At 34.6% G+C, this 21,775-nt stretch overlaps 1 protein-coding gene and 1 non-coding gene across 2 annotated transcripts; both read right to left on the bottom strand.

The window, feature by feature from the left end:
• Nucleotides 1–241: 241 nt before the first annotated feature.
• On the bottom strand, nucleotides 242–313 carry TRNAQ-CUG (transfer RNA glutamine (anticodon CUG)). Its single transcript has one exon. It is a non-coding gene; the product is annotated as a tRNA-Gln (tRNA).
• Nucleotides 314–602: 289 nt separating this feature from the next.
• LOC110670853 (helicase-like transcription factor CHR28) lies at nucleotides 603–13,586 on the bottom strand. Its single transcript, XM_058141068.1, has 12 exons — nucleotides 13,086–13,586; nucleotides 12,443–12,530; nucleotides 11,878–12,291; nucleotides 10,551–11,695; nucleotides 9,584–9,655; nucleotides 8,701–8,778; nucleotides 7,696–8,608; nucleotides 6,954–7,084; nucleotides 6,042–6,263; nucleotides 2,302–2,913; nucleotides 1,976–2,185; nucleotides 603–1,212 (listed from the first exon to the last, which is right to left on the bottom strand). Exons 1-12 carry the CDS (start codon nucleotides 13,242–13,244, stop codon nucleotides 1,108–1,110), a joined length of 4,149 nt encoding a protein of 1,382 aa, XP_057997051.1. The 5' UTR covers nucleotides 13,245–13,586; the 3' UTR covers nucleotides 603–1,107.
• Between the last annotated feature and the right edge of the window lie 8,189 nt (nucleotides 13,587–21,775).

Here is a 21,775-nt window from a genome sequence, read left to right on the forward strand (position 1 = left end):
AAAATTAAATTTTGAGTGATTGAATTTTCAAATTAGGTCAGGTAAGTGCTCATGTAATAAAAAATGTGTTTTAGTAATAAAATATTATTTTTTAATTTTAAATATTACAAATTATTTTTTCATTTTTAATAAAAATAAAATTTAGAAAATATATTATTAAAAATTTAATAACATATTTTTTCCCAAATTTTGGGTCTATATCATCTAAAGTATAAGGATTTATAAAACAAAAACTCATTGAAGGTCCCACCGAGATTTGAACTCGGGTTACTGGATTCAGAGTCCAATGTCCTAACCGCTAGACCATGGAACCTCTTGTGATCATTTTTATGCATAACGTATTTTAGAAAAGTAACTCTCAACTTGGCTCCAGGAAACCCCCCGAACGCTGTCAATCACAGTGAATTCGTTAAGCAAAGATTCGTTTCTCACAAGTCCCACTTCAACCCAAAGATTGTAAGATTTTTTTTTATTGCTCTCAATACTCTGCTTACCTAATGATGATTGTTATGCATCAGTACAAATCAACACTTAATGCAATCCCAGGAACAAATATATATATATATATATATATATATATATATATATACCATTCAACAGCATTACAAGGCAACAAAATGTATAATCAACTATTACCCAAGAGGATAAAATTCATAATCCCTGTACAATGGAGAAAACAATGTAACAATTTAATAACAAATACCCAAAAGAAAAATGAAACCCCTATCATTTACACTTAGGGAAAATTTTTAGAAGAAAAAAATTACATACATACCTGTCAAACTCGGTATCTTTAATAGCTGTAAGACTCAGAACTCTAGATCCTATCTATGTGGTGGGCGACGGAAAGGAAATAAATTGTTAGACCCACCAAAAAATGGATAAAAAATGGATAATCTTCATTGACATCTATGCACGTATTTTTCTCTCTTGTTTGCAAAGAACTACTTCCTCGAGGTATCAATGCAGAAACTAACCAGGCCATGGTTCAATTCAGTTATATAGTGGCAGCAGCAGGCAGCTAAGAACCTAACTATATATCTAGGAGGTTGTATATGATATCTGAGTTAGCAAATAAATGTCGGCCAGATACCGTAAAATCCATCTTCACCCCATAAAAAGGTATTTCAAGTCCTCCACTGTTAAACGAGTCTGACGACCACCAGTTTCATCCTCCCCAAATGCAGATGCAACCATCTCCCTCTTTTTTTGCTGCATGAACCCAAGGATTTTTCATGAACACAAATTTGAATCAAGAAAAATAAAAACTTCAATTTACAGGCAGCCATCCAGAATCCAATAATAAGTTGAAGATAAAAACACGAGAAGCAAGCGTGTAAGTTGGAATATGTCAATATTGAAACAAAACAATAAAGAAAAAGCTATAAATCATGTTAAATAGATCATAATCATGTAGTTATCCAGCCCATCTTTTTTCCCCCATGTTTTTTCATAGAGAAAATATGAGACATGTCAACAAAAATTGCTAAAAGGTCAACCAAACTCAAGTTGTTTCACCCAAGCGATTTTAGTCACTTGATCCAGTTGAACTTCCCAAACTCACAACCATCTTTTTATTCTCTTTGTCCTCACCAAAAATATGTGAACCACAAAGTAAAAGTTGCAACAAGTCCATAAGTTCAGTTACCATTTGAACAACCATCAACAGAAACAAATTAACTTCACTATATGTTAATGTTTCTAATCCGCATAAATGCTTCACCAAGAAAGCAGCTTAAGGTCAATGATGAGAGAAACTCAAGTCCCTCCACCATAATTTATCTCGGAGCTCTAACCATGAGACATCAATCATTAACATGCCTGAGGACTAATAATAGCAAATATAAAAGTCCATTTTTCGATAAACCATTGAGTGTAGCTATGTGTGTCTGTCTATATGTCATGCTTTTCAATATTAAATCAGAAACTTCTGCATAATAAACAAAATGGAAAAAAGATACAAGAATGATGTTACCTGTAGGGCTAAAATACGATCTTCAACAGTATCTTTCACGGTTAAACGCAAAACAGTAACAGGACGAGTCTGCCCTATGCGATGTGCCCTATCAATTGCCTGATCTTCAGTAGTAGGATTCCACCAGAGGTCCAGAAGCAGCACACGGCAAGCAGCAACCATGTTCAGTCCAAGACTAGCAGCTTTCAAAGACATAATCATAACTGATACCTACATAGCAAAGACATCAAGCGTCAGAATTAAATTCACAGGAAAAACTTCAGAGTAGGAATAAAAAATAAAATCCTTCCAACATAAAATTTTCAAGAAGTTTTTGTCCTGCATACCTCTGGGAGTGTATTGAAATCCTTCACAGCTTTATCTCTGGCAGCAACTGACATTGTTCCATCAAGTCTTCTGTACTGAATAGAAGAATTTTTGAGACAAGCTTCAAGCAAATCCAACATCCTTGTCCACTGAGAAAATACTATGGCTTTCTCACCAACTACATTAACTGAACCATTAACATTTTCATCCGCAAGTACATTTCTCTGATCACTTTTATCATTAACTGAATTTCCAGAACTACACAAATTCTCGGGACATGTGGCACTTCCATCAAAAGAGTTCTCTAAGGTACCATTTGTAGACGCACAATCTCGTGGTTTGGTCAGTGATTGCAAGACTTCAACGGCAGCCCTAATTTTTGAAGAATCATATGGAATACCCTCAGTACAAGGATTAGCTACCTCACCAAGTTCAGAGCCAGAACCATCTTGAGCAGGCTGGTCAGAGAGAGAACTGTTTAATGTGGCTTTTGAAAACACTGAAGATGTATTTAACCGAACTTTACATTTTGACACAGGACATTGGTTGTCATCCCCAGTGAGATGTTCACAGATGCATTGGTTGCAGAAAACATGACTGCATACTGAAACAACAGCATCCTCTGGTGGATCCTATAGAAAAATCAAATGAGCTCTCAGAAAACATATAGCATGAAAATTTGTATTTGCACAGGACATAAGATTAATAAGACAAACTGAGGGATAACACAGAATACACCCATAAAGTACCTCGTAAACATTGTATCAATAACTCAACTCAACTAAACTAAGCTTTCATACCAAAAATTTGAAGTCGGCTATATGGATTCTCTTTCTCCACTCTAAACGATTTTGGGTTAAATCCTCGAAAATATGTAATGCTTCTAGGTCATGTTGTACTACTATCCTCCAAGTCAGTTTAGGTCTACCCCTTCTTTTCTTTCTACCATCTAACTTAATGTGCTCTACTTGTCTAACTGGAGCCTCCATATGTCTACGCTTCACATGACCAAACTACCTCAATCTCCCTTCTCTCAACTTATCCTCAATTGGCATCACTCCTACATTTTCTCTAATACTTTCATTACGGACTTTATCTAGTGTTGTATGACCACTCATCCACCTTAACATTCTCATCTCCGCAACTTTTATCTTAGACACATACGATTCCTTCAGTGCCCAACACTCACTACCATATAACATGGCCGGTCGTATGGCTGTACTGTAAAATTTTCCTTCAACTTATTGAAAATCTTGCGATCACATAAAACTCCCGTGGCATATCTCCACTTCAATCATCCGACTTTAATCCTATGACTAACATCCTCCTCACTTCACCCATCTACTTGAATGATTGAGCCAAGATATTTAAAATGATTACTTTGGGGCAGTACCACTCCATCCAAACTAACTGATTCCCCATCATTAGTTCAGCCTTCACTGAACTTGTAATGCATGTATTCTATCTTCGTTCTACTTAACTTAAAACCATTTGACTTTAGAGTATTTCTCCAAAGCTCTAGCTTTCTATTGACTCATTCTCACATCTCATCTATCAGAACTATATCATCCGCAAATATCATACACCAAGAGATACTCTCTTGTATATGTTTCGTCAATTCATCTAAAACTAATGTAAAAAGGTAAGGGCTTACAGCTGAACTTTGCTGTAATTCAACTGAGATAGGAAAATCTCTTGTGTCCCCTCCCACTGTGCGCACAATAGTAGTTGCTCCTTCGTACATATCTTTCATCACTTGTATGTACCTAATAGATACCCTCTTTTATTCTAACACTCTCTATAAGATATCTCTTGGAATACTATCAGAAGCCTTCTCCAAATCGATAAAAACCATGTGTAGATCTTTCTTCACATCTCTATATTTCTCCATCAAGCTTCTAATGAGAAAGACCGCTTTTATAGTTGACCAATTGGGTATGAAGCCAAATTGATTGGGAGAGATAGAAGTTTCATGACGTAATCGATGTTCCACAACTCTCTCCTACAACTTCATAGTATGGCTTATGAGTTTAATTCATCTATAGTTTGAGTAACTCTATATGTCCCCTTATTTTTAAAAATAGGTACTAAAATACTCCTCCTCTATTCATCAGGCATTTTCTTTGAGTTTAGAATCTTATTAAACAATTTAGTTAACCATGCCACTCTCATATCTCCCAAACACTTCCACACTTCAATCAGTATTCCATCGAGTCCACAAGTTTTACCCACTTTCATTCTCTTAAGTGCTTCCTTTACTTCTAAAGATCTAATCCTTCTAATATAATTCACATTCTTTTCTATTGCTCTGTAGTCTATATTCACGCTATTACCACTTTGACTATTATTCAATAGATCATCAAAATTATTTCTCTATTTTTTTTTAATGTTCTCATCTTTCACCAACACTTTTCCTTCTTTATCCTTAATGCACATAATTTGATTGAGATCTTGACATTTCTTTTCTCTCCTCCTTGCTAATCTATAAATATATTTCTCCTCTTCTTTAGTTCCAAGTTTCTCATATAACTTTTCAAAGGCCTGCGCTCTTACTTGACTAACTGCCTTTTTTGCCTCTTTTTTTGCTATCTTGTACTATTCGTGTGCCTCACTATTATCGCACTTAAGTAATTTCTTATACCATTCCCTCTTTCTCTTCACTGCCTTTTGTACTTCCTTATTCCACCACCATCTCTTTTTTGAGGGCGGTCCATGTCCTCTAGACTCCACAAATACTTTTCTAGTTACTTCTCTAATCTTTGATACCATTTGTATCCACATACCATTAGCCTCCACATCCAACTTTCATGCTTCGTACTTGAAAAACTCATTTTTGAACTTCACTTAAACACACATAAAATTGCACGGACCTCAACCAGAGAATTGTTGCAGCTATCTCTAAAAATGATCAGCAGCATATTTTACATCATAGTTAGTTTACTCGAATTATCAATGATGACTTCTGAAAGCACATCACATTCAACAATAAACAAAAGATCATAGAAATTGGGCCATTAGATGGAAGGAGAAAAAACCAACTATAGACATGCTTCACATAGCATTTTTATCGAACCAAATCAATGATCATCAACAAAAGATGGTACATCCTACAATTGGAACACGACTGGTAGCAGCCCTTCCAGCAATACAGAAAGGCAGGTCAAAGCTCATTCTAGTGTAGCTCTGATTTTGAGATCCTAAAATTGTGGCACCTAGAAGGGACCTCAAATAATGAATTTTACGCAGAAATGATGGTTTCATCTCACTTCTCCTTTGGGCTACGTTACATTTTCTCTTAATTTTCATTAAGTTTCAAATTCCAGGGATTTGGTAAATTCCAAAATTTTTGGAATGAGCCCTTGTAGCATTGCACATGTTTTATTAGCTTTTTGTTAAATCAATGTGATGTTTTTAGTATTATCTTCATAGCCAAAATAATATTCGGACTAGTAGTATACGTAGGAATCCAAGTTCCATAGGGATTAATATTCAGAGGGATTGAATGTATTACTTCAATGTATCATAGACTGCCTAGAAACCCTAGGTTTGACTTCATAAGTATAACGATTTTGTTTTGAATTCTTGTTCTTTAGAATCTCAGATATGAATTCCAGAAAGCACCTGGAACTGGAAGATAAAGAGTCATTAAAAGCAGCCTCTTAAAACCTCTAAGAAGCCTCTTTCGAATCTCAATTGAAGTTGCAAAAAAAGAAAACATAAGAGTACTGAAAACAGCAGGAAAAGAAAAGTAAGCGCCTACATTACAGATGCCACAGATTGCCAAAGACGCTTCTAGGCAGTTCAAAAGGCACAACTGTTTCTCCCTAGGGAGCTTCTTTGCCATCTCAATTGAGGATCTTCCAAAAGAAATTGAATCTAAGCCCCTAACAAGAAAAGGATGATCACAAGCTTGACGAAGACGCAATAGCATCAACAAAATATTAACATAATTTTGTTTGACTGTTCCAGCAGCTGCATATTCCTGAAAAGACAAACAAGCTCAGAGTGTCAAAGAAGTGTATAATCATGCACACATATGAAGTGGTAACCAAACAAGTTCAAAATATAAGAATAATTTAATCACTGTCAACATTACAAGCTTTATCAAAAAGGAGGGAAAGGGAGTTTCACTGTCAGGAAAAGAAAAAGGGAAAAAAAGGAAATAAAATGAAAGAATTTTAAAAGAAAATAAAAAATATTATCCACAAACTCATCTAAGAATGGCAACGGAGCGGGTTAGGGGCAGGGATCACTCCTCCCGCCCCCGCCCCACAGGAGTTTGGGATCGGGGCAAGGCGGATTTCCTTGCAGGGATTTTTTTTTTTTTTTCATTTTTTAATTTTAATTTATTAGTATATAATATAAATTTATTTATTAAAAAATAAAATATGATTAGAAATGCAAGTTTTACACATTATTTTAATAATATATTTACATATTTTCTTACAATTATAATATTTAAATACATAAATATATAATAATAAATTATTTTTTAATAAAAAAAATTAATAATATATTATTGTGCGGGGCAGGTTACGGAGTTTCAGGGAGAAGAGACGCTCCACACAAATTGGGGTCAGCGCGGAGTCAGGGAAAATTGATCGGGTTCAGGACAAGGTGGGGCAGGTTCAGGAACTTTTGCCATCCCTAAACTCATCTAGTTAACACATACTTTGAACTGAGCACGTGAATCAGCCTCTAGTCTTGTGTAGAAGTCACGCTCTTCATCAGTGAAATCCACCTTTTTCAGTACTACCACTTTGGGTGGCAGGTTAATAATTGGTTTGCCATCAATAGTTGTCCCTACATCAAATAACAGAGGTAAGTTAAAAACTCACATTAACCATAACCATCCTATCTAGATTTCTACAATCTATTAAAAATACAGATCAAACTAGAAATAATCATATGCCCAAACATTCTGCAAACAAGATTTTTTGAACAGATCAGAGAATATTAATGTGTCTTTGAAATTTAGTTAAAATTTTCTTAAAAGGCAATGACAAGAGGCTATGGGTACTCACAGGATACAAGACATTTTACTTGCACTTAAAAATCATCAAAACAACTTTGTAAATCATCCATTCCAGTAGCCTAAAAATGTAAACTCCAGAGACATCCATGTGAATCCAATAATTTAGAAGACAAACCAAACATTTAGCAATGAGGCAAAAAGTCAGTTCCCAGCACAACAACAAGACTCAATACAAAGACTAGAGAACAACAGGTCTAAAGATCTTAGAAGAAGGAATTTAAAAAAAAAAAAAAAACAAAAGGCAGAAATCTTATTAAATTTGAAGTCAGAGTAAAATGAAATTAAAAATCTTAGAAGAACATCAAATGCAGAATAAATTCAACATATGGATTAACGAATATGTAAAATCAGTGCTCACAAAACTCATATAGAATCTTGCCTTTGGTGCGTCGAAGCATTATTGTTTTCAGAACAGCTTGCAGCTTTTTGTACCCTTTTGTTGGATTTTTTTGAATTGGAATCTTTATTGTAGAGCAGAATGATGTGTAGACAGCATAAGGATCATATCTGAGGAACCTGAAGTAGCTATAAAGATCATCTATTGCATTCTGGATAGGAGTTCCAGACAAGCACCACCTGCGCTTTGCACGAAGACCCCAACAGGCCCTAGCTACTTGAGTTCTGTGATTCTTGATGCTCTGGGCCTCATCCAGAACAACCCTAAACCATGCCACCTTTGCCAGAGGTCGAGCAACAGACTCAAGTAATGCAGCATCCATTCCCTTCTCATTCCTAGACCCCTTCTTGCCAGAACTGGGAGGATATTTTCTTTTCTTACCAGAAGAAAGCCCCAATGATGCTACATCATCTCCTTCTCCTTTTCCTTTCTCATCATCATCCTCATCAACAATAGGCTGTTTTGGCACCTCCATGCTAACAATGGAATATGTAGTTAGAACAACATCATACTTGGTGAGCTCACAAGGATCCTTTGTTCGATTGCTTCCATGGTATACCAGAACAGAAAGATTAGCTTTACTGGTTACCTTCTTATGCAACTCTTCAGCCCATTGCCGTAAGACACTTGTTGGACAAACAACAAGAGTTCCTGCTGAAGGCCTTCCCTTAGATTGCCCAAAAGAAGTTGTGCTCATTTTTGAACTTCGATTTGACATAACTTGACAACTTTCAGCATCTTTTTTCATTCCATCAACCTCAGTAACCTCATCATCATCCTCATCCAAATCTAAAGGTTCAAACTCTTCTTTCTTAACAGCTTGTAGATCTAATTTAACAGGTGGAGGTCGTTCCTTAAGTATTAGAGCAATTGTTGATACTGTCTTCCCTAATCCCTGCAAAAGAATTTGTTGCATCAGCCAGAAGTAGAATGAAGTCTTGAAAGTGAACTATCAAAGGCTTTGCAAGTTAAGAAAAGGAAATCCACCTGATCATCTGCAAGAATTCCTCCTGAACAATACATGCTAGAAGTCTCTTTCTGAATCATCCATGATAAAGCAATTCGCTGTCCAAGAAACAAATGAGATTAGTCAGATAACAGATTAATAAGTCTAAGTGCAAGCACCACAACACATACAAGCAACCATCAAAATCAAGAAAACTCAGAATGCATAGCCTTGAATCTCACAATCAGTTTATGTTTAACAAAAAAGTAGAAAATTAAAGAAGAAGAAGAAGAAGAAGAAGAAGAAGAAGAAGAAGAAGAAGAAGAACAGCAACATTAACCACTTGAAATGCCAGTGATTTCAATGTTATTTGTTTAGGATAACCAACCAGCCAAAAAAAGAAAACCTATATCTCTCTAATAATGTACACATGAAGGATAACTTGCATCAGTACAAAAAAACCAACTCCTGATTTAGTTTAATATGTGATAACACAAAGAAATAGTTTGGGGATTCACATGAGTTGATATTGTGTAGATCAGTATGTGCTGTCCAACTTAAAGAGTACTGGTCATATACCCTCCTGAGGGAATGTGATAATTTTCTTATCCCTTTGACACAATAACTATAAAGAGATTATGGGACCTTGAAATCAAAAAGAATCTTGTTTTATAAATCATAGGAAGTTATCAGAATGTTAAACAGTTGTCATAACAAGTCAAGCAGCTTCATGATTTGTTGAGCTAATGGCATCTCCAATATATTATTTTTCTTCTATATTTCTTTTCATTTTTTTCGTGTAACAGAACTCATTTCTTTGTTCATAGGCCAGATACACTTTATCAAACTCATCACAACATATCCTATGGCCCATTCTCAAATGGGGCTGAAAGTAAGTGAAGAACTAAGGGAAAAATTCCAAACCTGATGTCTCAAAAGAGGAACTGCCAAAACTCCTTCTGGAGGACTAGCTTCAGACTTTGGCTGAGAAATATCCTGTCATGCATATCACAAACTTGGTCACAACATACTTTCTTGACAGCAACAGCTGTTATAACAGACACCAAGAAAGAGCAAAGTTTGATAGAAAACAAAAAATGACGCTGCAATATCAAAATCATCAAAGAATATACAATAAAAAGAACTTTACATTGTCCCTACTAGAACAGGTTTGATGATGCATGGAAAAATATAAATTTCCAACTCTATCTTCCAGAAATTAACTTTAAATCTTTGTAAAAGGTAATAGTTAAATATAAAAATAAAAACACACCCAAAGGACCCAAATACTAATTCAACTATCTCCCAAAGCACAATCATGCAGCCAAAGTTTATTAAGCTCAACTTAAATTGTGCAGAAAAACTTCATAATAATTGGAGCCAAACTAGATGTTTACAAAATAACAAAATGAAGCCACAGCACCACCACCACCCCCCCCCCCCCCCCCCCCAAAAAAAAAAAAAAGGGAAAAAGAGAGAGAGAGAGAGAGAGGGAGAGAGTTCCTGACCACTTGTGATTCTATCAAAATAGACTTTAACATTACACTAGACAACAGAACTTAAACAAAACGAACATGTGTGATGAGCAAGCACCAAACCCACACAGATACTGCAAGCAAATGCAGCACATGATGCTCATTATTTTTCATAAGACAGCTAGAAACCACATATCTGTCATATAGTAAGCATCCCAACAGATACTTACAGGCATTTATGCAAAGAACAATAAACAATTTCTCATATCAACCTGATGATGCTGACCATAAACTAAATTAATTCAGTGCCAAGCCTTTCCAAATTCTATTTGCACTTTTAGTTCCTAAACTTTTTCAAACTTCAACAGAGTTTAGGAATAAAAAGTCAGCAGAACAGCATCTAACCGAGATCCAACCTGTAATGCAGCTCGAAATATGAACCTCTCATCATTAGCCCTAAGCCTTGCGCCTCCAATTCCAGTATAATGGACAGAATCACCATATGCAGAATGTTGCAAAAGAGTATTGGCCTTTCCAACTACAGCAGAGTGGTTTATACGAGCAGGTTGACTGATATCTTCAAGAATACATAGGTCAGCATCATCATCAACATTGGATTTGCTACCAGACAAATTACTCTGAATTGATTCAGGGCTGACACTTGAAAGATGACCCAACTGCTTAGGTTGAGTCAGTTTACTATCTCTTTTCTCCTTAACAAAACCCGGTTGCTTGTTTACATTAGATTCCTTAACACATGACGAATACGGCTCTAAAGCATGTAAATTCAAAAGTGCACCATTAAGGGGAATATTACCAGCAATTCCATCAAATTGAGCTCCCATGGATGCAAAATTCATGTCTCCTTTCCCATTCTTAATGTAGATAAAATGCTTCTGGCTCAGTATAGAAGATGATTGCTTTGACTCTTCTTCAACAAAAAGACTACTTTCATCACTAGAAGAAAACTTTTTATCAACAGCGTCATCAGTCATTTCAACCTCCATGGCAGCCAGTTGCCTCTTGCTGATGGCTGACGGAATATGACTGAATGGAATTCCTGATGACTTGCTATCAACAAGTCTATCATCAGTATTAGATGAAAAATTTCCACTGAAAGGTGACATACAGTTACTAGCTTCACTTTTAAAATTAAGTCCCTTGACATCAGAGTAATCAATCATTGAAATCTCAGACACAGAACTCTCAGTTCGAAACTCCCCTATTTCATCTGTTCTGTTAGTTGTAATTACTTCATTGCTAGGAAATAACTCAAAACTAAAATCTTCACCAAAATAACACTGCGGCGAATCAAGAAAACATGTATCATCGGCATTGATACCAAATTGCATGGCTGGATGATGGTCACCTAACTCAGTATTCATATCAGAATTAGAACAAAAGGTAGACTGAGTAGAAACTATATTATGAGAAGACACATCAGCATCCACAAATGACATAGCCATAGATCTATAAAAATCATTTTCGGGTTTTCCAATAAAAGCACCACTGTGTCCAAACTTCTCATCTGTACCATCCATATAAAGGCAATGTGAAGCATCTGCAGTTGCCAGAAAAATATTAACTCAGTACTTCCAATGGAAATCATAATGAAACATCTTCAAAACTATCAAATGCAGAGCATCAGTTAAAATAATAATAATAATAATAATAATAATAATAATAATAATAGTAATCAAATCCACAATGGAAATCTAAAAACGTTTTGAAGAGTTTGCATACCTTTGGGATCGTTTTTCCCTCCTGTGTGCCCAAATTGAGCTCCAGTTTCATCAAATAGAAGATTGATATCTAAACCACCAGTATTACCCGAAACATGATTAAACTCTTCATCAGCAAAACTGGATGCCGTACTACAAGTAGGTATGTCAGATTGAGACACACCAACCGTCCTCTCTCCTTGATCCCTGCTACATGGAAAATACCACTCTCTGAAGCTTCTTGGGCTGGTATGCATAGGAGAGCTAATATGTGATGAGGGTTCCAGATTCACATCAGAGCTCCCTATATGATCAAAGGAACCAATTGAACCTCCAATCCTAGCATCTGAAGCTTCTGGATTGTGTGAAGGGTAAAATGGTGCAGGATCTACGGATTCAGATTCTAAGGTATGTGGTCCATCTAACATCTGAAAACCTGAACAGTATAACAACAAAGAAAAATTATAATCCAAGTAATAATATGAAATCTTCCATCTCAGCCCCACAATATCTCAAGAGCACATCCTTATCCCATTATTTATCTCAAAAACAATTGACCCAGGCAAAATTCAGTATGAAGTCATTACCATTTTGAAGCTGGAAGTTCTTCTGGTTGCCAACGTCAGTAGCTGACTCATCTTTCAAATTCTTACATGAAAATTCTTCAGGACTACTCTGCAATTTTGTAAATGCAAAGAAGAAATACTCACTTAAAAGCAAAAGGCAACTAAAGCATGTTTATATGTTTCATCAAATCCTAAATGAAAAGTTATATCATGTCTAGTCAATTAATATTTAAAAAAAAAAATCTAAATTGTATTGATTAATTGTACAGTGTAAATCCAATGAGTTCTCGCAATTTGCTTGAAATTAGTCATTCAGTTAACATTTATTCCCCGATGGACTTGAAACATCAACCGAAGCTCCTATTCACACTGCCAATAAACATGCAAAATTATCTAGCTAGAGCTGCAGAAACAGTTGAAGCTGGCCTATTCGATCTACACAACCTAGTACCCACCTCCAATTTTTATCCAAATATGAAAATTTTTCCATACTATAATCAAGTTCAAAACCCGTTAAAGCTGAACAACAGAAAGAACAAAACCAAAGTTTCTTGAATTATACTAACAACCGCATAATTGCCTACTCCCAGAACAGAAACGTCACTTTTTCCAAAAAAAATTCGAGTTCCCCATTTATTTTATCGAAGAGCACAGCGCAACCTACCTCAGAAGGATCATTAGACTCTGAAATAATGTGGAGGAAGTCATCGAGATCCATTGACAATTCCTCTCCCCCGCCGCCGTTGCCGCCATCAAACCCGTCAAGGCCCAGAATTTCACCAGACGGCCAAAGCCTCGAACCTCCATCCGCCATTATCATCATCAAAGCAAATGAAACTCCAGCAGGAAAATTAAACCGAAAAAGGCAAACAAACCTATGAATTGAATTCAATTCTCCAGCAAAAGTCCCAAACCCTAACCAAAACTCTCCGGCCGTGTGAAACTCAAATAGAACCCATTCGATCCAAATATCTGAAATTGCATATCGTCAACCGAAAAGGACCCAAAGAATAGAATACGAGAGAACGAAATATCGAAGAATTTTCTTCCTCCGGTGATTTTTTTTCTTGTCAGTTCTGCGTGAGAGATGCGACTTTTTCTTGCTGGAGAACAGAAACGCAAGTGGGAAAAGGCGGAAAACAAAAATAAAATAGTGTTTTATTTATATGATATTTTATTTTATTAAAAAATGTAAATATACTCAAAGGTTGACGAATTAATCAAATTAGTTTACTGATGGTGTTTAACGTAATTTAAAAATCAGTTAAATTTATTTGTAAATAAAAAATTTTAAATAATTTAATATTTAAAATATTATTTATAATTTATTTATTTATTTTAAAATTAATGTTACTCTAATAATTTTCAAAAAATCAATATTTACATGTTATTTTAAATATTTTTTAATTAAATATTTAAATTAATTAAAAAAATATTTTTAAATAATTTTATCAAATAATTAATTATTTAAATAACAAAATCAAACACCCTAGTAATATCTAAAATCAAGTTGATATGTTTAGTTATAATTTTTTTAATTTACAAATTAACATATAAGTTATAAATAAAAAATAAATAAATTGAGGTTGGCTTAATTTCATTCAATAATTAAATACGTATTAATCAATTGATAGGTCATGATTTGTGTCCCTATTATCTCAATCTCCTTATTTAAAAAATAAATAAATAAATAAATATTATATTTGTACACTAATTTGATGTAATTTTTTACCATATTGTCTTATTTAATTTTAAATTTTCACCATATATTTTATTTAATTTTTTTATAATTTGACTAATAAATATATTTATAAATTATTTTTAATTAAATACATCAATCACTCATAAATGATTTAATTAAATATGTAATTATTTTATAATTACTAAATATTTAAAGGTAATTTTTATACACTAGAATAAAGGTCCTCTTAAAGAATTGTATTGAATTATATAATCTGAATAAATAGCACTATCAACTCATCTCTAAATAATCAAAAACTCTTACTAAAATAATAATAAGAAAAAAAAGAAACTATACTTAATTTAACATTAAAATTATTTATTAGTAGTTAATAATTAAATATTAATAATTACTCATCAATAATTTATTAAAAATAATAATTCAAAATTCAAAATTAATTTTTTTTGGTTAAAAATAGAATCTATGCATGTTTAGTAAATATCAATTCAATAATTATAAATATAAAAATTAAAAATCGAATCTCAATAGAAAAGCACTCAAACACTAATATAGTGTTATATATTAAAAGTTTATTTAATATTATATTATTAAGCCTGATTTAATCCACTAATTAAAGGCATATTAATAATCTCAATTTATCAACTAAGAAAATATTTTATAATATTATTATTTAAATTATTATTAAAAAATACCATTTAAAAAATATTTATTATAACATTGTAAATTTTAACTTAAGTTAGTACATGGTACAATTTAATTATAAAAGTTTGAAAATTATTTATGGGTAAACTGGAGACGAATTGGCAACAGGAAGGGGGTAAAGAGCATATATTGGATTTTGTCCGTTTCACATTTTGAACTTTAGACCTTTTCTTTCTTAATAATTACGACACGCGATTTTGTCACGCGTGTTACCTAATCGAGTAGTTTATATTATAATTTTAAAATTAAGAATATAATTGACGATAAAAAATATGAGAAATTTAGGACAAAATAAAATGCGAGCATATTGTTTTACACTGACACTCGTTAATGAGAAATTATTAACTGAATTTAGAGGATTTAATTTAAATTTTTTATCCAATTAAAAAAAGTTTGATAAAAAATAAATTTTATATTTATTTGTGTGATAGAATATATCATATATGCTCTGACCGTGTATCATACGACGGGCTGATGGAGAGATTGGAGTGGTCGAGTATGTGGAGTAGATTTCTGGGATCATGGAACAGAGTGAAATTCTCTTTGCTGCGACGCGAAATTTCCTGCTCCATACCTAACCATGAATCCTGTGCAAGGTGAAATTCCCAAGCAATTACTCAGCGAATAACAATCCATGCTTTAAATAACGACGCACCAAGCCAAGCCACGAGGCTTAAAAAATGACTCGTCAATCTTTATTCGAACTTCTGGAATCTGCCCATCCCGATTATTAATTATTTATAAATAAAAAATTATTTACAATAATTTCTTGTAAAAATTATATTTAAAATTAAAGAATTTATTTATTTATTTATATACATTTAATCTTCAGACCCCTTCTCCTTCTGAAATTGTTAATCTCACTTCTTCTCTCTCTTTCTCTTCACCACTACGAAGGACCTTGTCTTCTTGAATTGATAATCTTGTAGAAATATCTACACTACCTGAAGATGCTCAGGTTGGAGAATCTCTCTTACCCTTTCTCAGTCCGTACAATATTTACAGACGATCTGGATCCCTAACCAGATTTATTAGATCTGTCATTTCCTCCAGAAGATCTTTATCTTCCATAATGGATCAGTGCTCTCTTCAGACCTCATCTGCTAAACAGTATGTGACCTTAGAGATTCCTCCTCAACTTATCCCCAGATGGAGACAAGAAGGATTTTCTCACCTTCATTTTAGAGCTGTTAGACTTATCCTCAATCTACATGGAAGGCGTAGGCTTCCAGTAACAGCAAGAGTGTCTCTCCTTGATACGAGGTTCTTACAGTATGAACATTCAGTGATAGGGACATACCTTACCACTTTGCATGCTGGAAGTGTTTTTCCCAAACTACAATCTCTCACTCAGAGATCCACATCTCAGCACCGCCTTAAAAGTCCAAATTCAACTCACTGGTGCAGCTCAAGTCACATCCTTCATGATGGCTATGTTACACCATCAAATTATCTACAGGCTGCAAGATCATGCAGTAGATCTATCTCAGCCATCCGTATCAAATGACGCTCTGCTCGTGTTAGCAAATACTGAGACCACCCCAACAATTGTTCAGATTCCTAGGCAACTGCCTAGAAATGAGCTTGAGCAGCTCATTCTGAAGGATTGGTTAACCAATTATGAGAGACTTCATTCAACCTCTCAGCCAATCCAGATCACAGAATCCTCTTTCAAGAGAAATCCTGATTGAACAGTACAGACTTCCTTCTAGCCACCACGGCATTCTACAGGATCTTTGCCTGTATTCCAGAGCCATTAGAAAATGAGCAAGAAGATTTTCCCATTGGAGTAGTAACACCTGACAACCATTACATCTATCCTCAGAAAAATAGATGGTCACTGTCCCTGGGATCTCCCAGGATCTGGAATGTGCGATGAAGACTGTGATTGTTGTAATAACTACTGGGAAAATGAATATGACCATCATTTGTCTGATAAAAATTGGAGGAAGCTTACCAAAAGCACGAGGAAAGCCTCTTGCAGACCTCAGCAAATTCTCAGAAGAGACTATCCAGATGATAGCCCATGGATTGGTATCCATGAGGAAACAAAGCAGAAAAAACCTCTTCCCATCTATGAGCTTGCCCTTGAGATTATCAGAAAAGAAGGAAAGAAACTACCCCCTCTTAAACCAATTTCTTTCTCCTCCTCCTGCACTTCCTTTGGTGCAACCTTGTATGATGTTCTCACCTGCCTCTTATGAAACAGATTTTCCCCCATTAGCACAACAGACAGACCAGCAGACCAAAATCTCCACCAGACCTTTCATTCACTCAACTAAGGTTGATAGTGAAGGTCAGATAACCCCGATCACTCAAGTTGAAGAAGTTCTGAATTGGCAAACAAAGAATGCAACTGTTCAGAACAAGACATTACAACGAATTGACTCCAAGACTGACCAAGTTCTTACCAGAACTCAGCATATTGATCAGAAAGTCGATTCTTTCACTGCATTTGCCCATAACATGTATAGAGATTTGCAAAGCAGAATTGCCCAGCTTGATAAGGATTTAAGATCCTCAATCCAACAAAGGAGATTTGGCGTGGAGTTTGACAACAGGAAATCAGAAGGTTACGAAAACAGTTAATCCTTTCTTACAGCCCATTTTCCACTCAAATTACCCATAATCCTTTCTTTCCTACCCCTGAACCTGCATATTCTCCTTTTGGTCCTTTTAACTACTCATATGAGCCACCTCCAACCACATACCATCCATCTCCTTTATTCAGACCTACACCAACACCTACCAGATATGAACCAAAGAGTCCATCTTCTTCGGAAGAGTCTCATCCTCCAAAAAGGAAGATTGATAAAGGAAAAGACAAAATGTATCTCGATCCTCCTCCTCGGCATATGGTATCTATACCATCTGAATCAGAAAACAGCTCATCAGAAGATTCGTCTGACAGTGAGGATGGACAAATGGATATCACTACATTGCTCATGGCTGATCATCAACCAACTGCGTCTCAAACAAGCCCTTCTCCAACTACAAATTCCACCAGTGGCACTACAGGCCCTCCCACTGGGCCTCCTCAAGCCTAATACCCACATGTGAAAATGCCAGAAGATGATCCAATCCTGGATTTTAATCTTCCAGGAGCCCCACACCAAGCCAGGCCCAGCTCAGGCCCATGGTTCACACTAGACAACATTCCCCCTTCAAAATGGAGAGATCGTCTTACAGAATTTAAAGCTTGGCTCAATGTTCAGATGCTTCGAGAGGATGCTGATTTTCACACTGTCCTCAGAGAATTTATCTCTCGAACTACTGGCACATTACAAGACTGGTTTACTTCCATTGGAAAATATAATAAAGCCCAGTTTTGCCATCTGAATATTATACAAGCTGTCAATGCTATTTTTACTGAGTTTCTTAGAGATGCGTCTTTATATAGCAAACAGCTACGACAGGAGTTCTTTGACATGCGTTTTTGCTCTTTAAAGAGAATAGATATTGAAAGGCATTATCAGTGCATGGCTCAGCGCTATTATTTATTAAATGGGTATAATGATGTCAATCTCAGGCATACATACATTGCTTCTCTCCAGAAGTATTATAACCTGAACTCCACAGGAGCATCGCTGCTACCAGAAAAGCTATGAATGCCATCACTATTGGAGAAATCCATCAGATGACCTTGGCTTGCTTAGATAAAATGTGTGAGCAACAGAAGTTATTCAAGGACATCATTGACAATAGCAAGGCCTTGAAGAATATCTGCCAGAAGTCCCACCTTGCCATCAAATGCAAGGAAAAGAATTGTGAATGCAAACCAAAGAAGAAGGGACATTACAAGAAGTATTCTTCTGGGTTCAAATCCCCTTTCAAGCAGAAGAAGGGAAGAAGATCAGTCAGATATTTTCGAAAGAAAATAACGGGTACAAAGAAGTCTGACATGTGCTACATCTGTGGCAATCGAGGTCACTATGCCAATAACTGCCCCAATAACCCTAATAAGGCAGTCAAGCTTCTACAACATATACAGCAGGCTTCTCACATCTCCCTGGAGCATGATGATGTTGAATCTCTGTTCTCTGAACAAGATGAACCAGATGAAGATACAGTCTTTGCTCTTGGAGCAGACACTAGTTCAGAACAAGACCATTCTTTCTCTTTAGAAGAATCAGGATCAGATATTGAAGCCCATTACCCGTCTTACCTGGCCCAACATATCCAATTCTCCCAATTGACTCACGGCCCAGACACTATTCCAATTCCTTTAGTCCCGCTTCATATTCTTCCCAGCAAATATGAACGGCCCATTAGTGTCATTGGTTTCCTAGATACCGGGGCTCACAAAAGCATGATGAACCCAGCTATTTTACCTCCAGATTATTAGGTCCCTCATGAGGAATACTTCAAAGCAGCAAATGGGAATGTTTTCAAAACTAGCCTCATCACCAAGCATCCAATTGGAATTCAGTTCTTCTCCACTTGTATCCTCTGGACCAGGGTTATCGGGTCGGATCTTCCTGACAAAGATTTGTTGATAGGCTTTGACTTGTATCAACAAGCAAAGCATTTGAAGATCCTACCAACAGGATTAAAATATAAGAGAAATTTTCAGCCATTCACCTCTGTACCAAGGTTATATTCTCTGGCTGATGCCTCAGCTGGGTTCCAAGAACACAATGAGCTCCTCTTAAGATCCTATGCTGATTCCCATGCACATTTTCACCATCACCACCCCCTGTGGAAAAACCCGGAATTCTTTATCAACCTTCCGTTCAAACTCAATGAGGATATCAACCCAACAAAAGCATCACACCCGGGGATGAATCCTATAGACTTGGCTCTAGCCCAAAAAGAGTGTAAACAGCTTCTCCAACAAGGCCTCATAGAACCCACTTCCTCTCAGTGGGCCTGCCAGGCCTTTTATGTGGAAAAAAAGATCTAAATGACTAAAAGGAAAGAAAAGACTTGTCATTGATTACAAGCCCCTCAATCATTTCCTTCAAGATGACAAGTTTCCATTACCAAAGTCTGAAACCTTGTTCACTCAACTTCACGAGGCCAATATTTTCTCCAAGTTCGATCTCAAAGCTGGATTTTGGCAATTGGATATTAACCCCTCTGATAGGTCCAAAATTGCTTTCTGCATTCCTACGGCCCAATACTAATGGACAGTCATTCCATTGGGCCTTAAGACGGCCTCATCAATTTTTCAAAAGGCCATTACAAGGATATTTGAGCCCATTCATACAAATTATTAAATTAAATGATAATTGATGTAATTATTACAAGTTTTTATAAAAAAAGAAACACTTATTAATTAATTATCAAAAATATAAATATTATACTCTCTGTTCTCATTTAGATTAATTTAGATTATTAAATTAATTAATAATTTTTTTTCTTTAAAATAAAATTTAATTTTTTTTAAGGGATCGACATGCGCCATGTGATCTTCGAAAGATTCAACTATCATAAAAGCTTGACTGAAAGAATGTTAATTTAATAAATAAATAGGTTTACTGTCAACTTAATAAAGTAACAATTGCCAAATGAACAAATCTTGGTTGGCAGAAATCGGATATTTTTCTCGCATACTCTCCTCAATTATGGCATTATATCATGGAAATATGAATCGTAACGGTGATTTCGTGAGCCTGCATTTGTACATAGTTATGATATTGACATTTGACAACGTTTCTTACTCGCTCTTGACTTTTAAATTTATATAATGAAATTAATAATTTAAATCTTAATGCATTAATTTTTTTAATACCGTTGAAATATTAAATTAATATTAATTATTTAATATTTAAATTATATTATTTAGATTAAAATTAAATACTAATGTTAGATTAATATAAAATTAACTACGATTTATAGAAATTAAACTAGTTAAATTGTTGGATTTTATGATTTTTTTTTTCTTTAAATGTGAATTTAAAATGTTAACTTCGCTTGTAAGTAAACACATGGCATCTCGCTTTTCCACGCAATTACAACGTTGTACATATTTTCTTATTTTCCAAAATCTTTTTGACATGCGTGAGTTATTTCGCTATTTACGATAAAGAAAAAATGGCTTATATGGCTTTTCAGACAACTTTTTTATCATATGGATGCATCGAAAGTTTCACGTTGTTGGAAAAACAATAATAATGCAACTTTTTTTTTTTTTTAATGAAAATGACAATTAATTTACATTATTTTTTAAAGGAGTTTAAGAAACCGTCATTTAAGGGTATTTATATTTAATCTTAGTTAAAATATTATTTTTTTTTTATTTTTTTTGGAGACTAATTGTGAGGATAAAATTCAAAATGGTATATTTAAAAGCAATTCAACAAGCACTGGAATTAATTATATAATCAATCATAAAGAGGTATGTATCAATTGGCACATAATATAATAAATAAGATGAAATAGATCCATTTGTTTAGATTTGATTTATATGTGAACATAATTAATGGACAAATATTCAATATAAAAAATGATAGCAACATGACAAATTGTAGTTGAGCTAAGACATAGAATGGCACCTAATTGGCATTAATTTATACAAAGAAAGCTATAATATACGACAAAGCAAACCCCGTTAACATGCTTAATATTCAATAAAGATTGTCACCTAACCTTCATTTAGTTTATACCTGGAACATACGACCAAACAAACTCCATTATTATGCTTAATATTTAATAACTACATTCATCTTTTTTTAATATGTTTAAAATAATATTTGAATTTAAAATTTTATAATTTTGTAAATAATTATAATATTAGTGAATTCAAGCTATTTTTAAAGTAAACAAATAATAATAATAATAATAATAATAATAATAATAATAATAACAATATAATAGGCCAAGAATCCCAAGAATAGATACTTTTGGGCCCAAAACATAAAAGGAATATTCAGGGTAGCCAGGCCCATCAACAAAGTCGGATCCGAACCAACATGACCCGAATTAGAACCCGAAACGTAAACTAACTC

The sequence above is a fragment of the Hevea brasiliensis genome, chromosome 18 (assembly GCF_030052815.1).
Source record: "Hevea brasiliensis isolate MT/VB/25A 57/8 chromosome 18, ASM3005281v1, whole genome shotgun sequence".
NCBI lineage: Eukaryota > Viridiplantae > Streptophyta > Magnoliopsida > Malpighiales > Euphorbiaceae > Hevea > Hevea brasiliensis.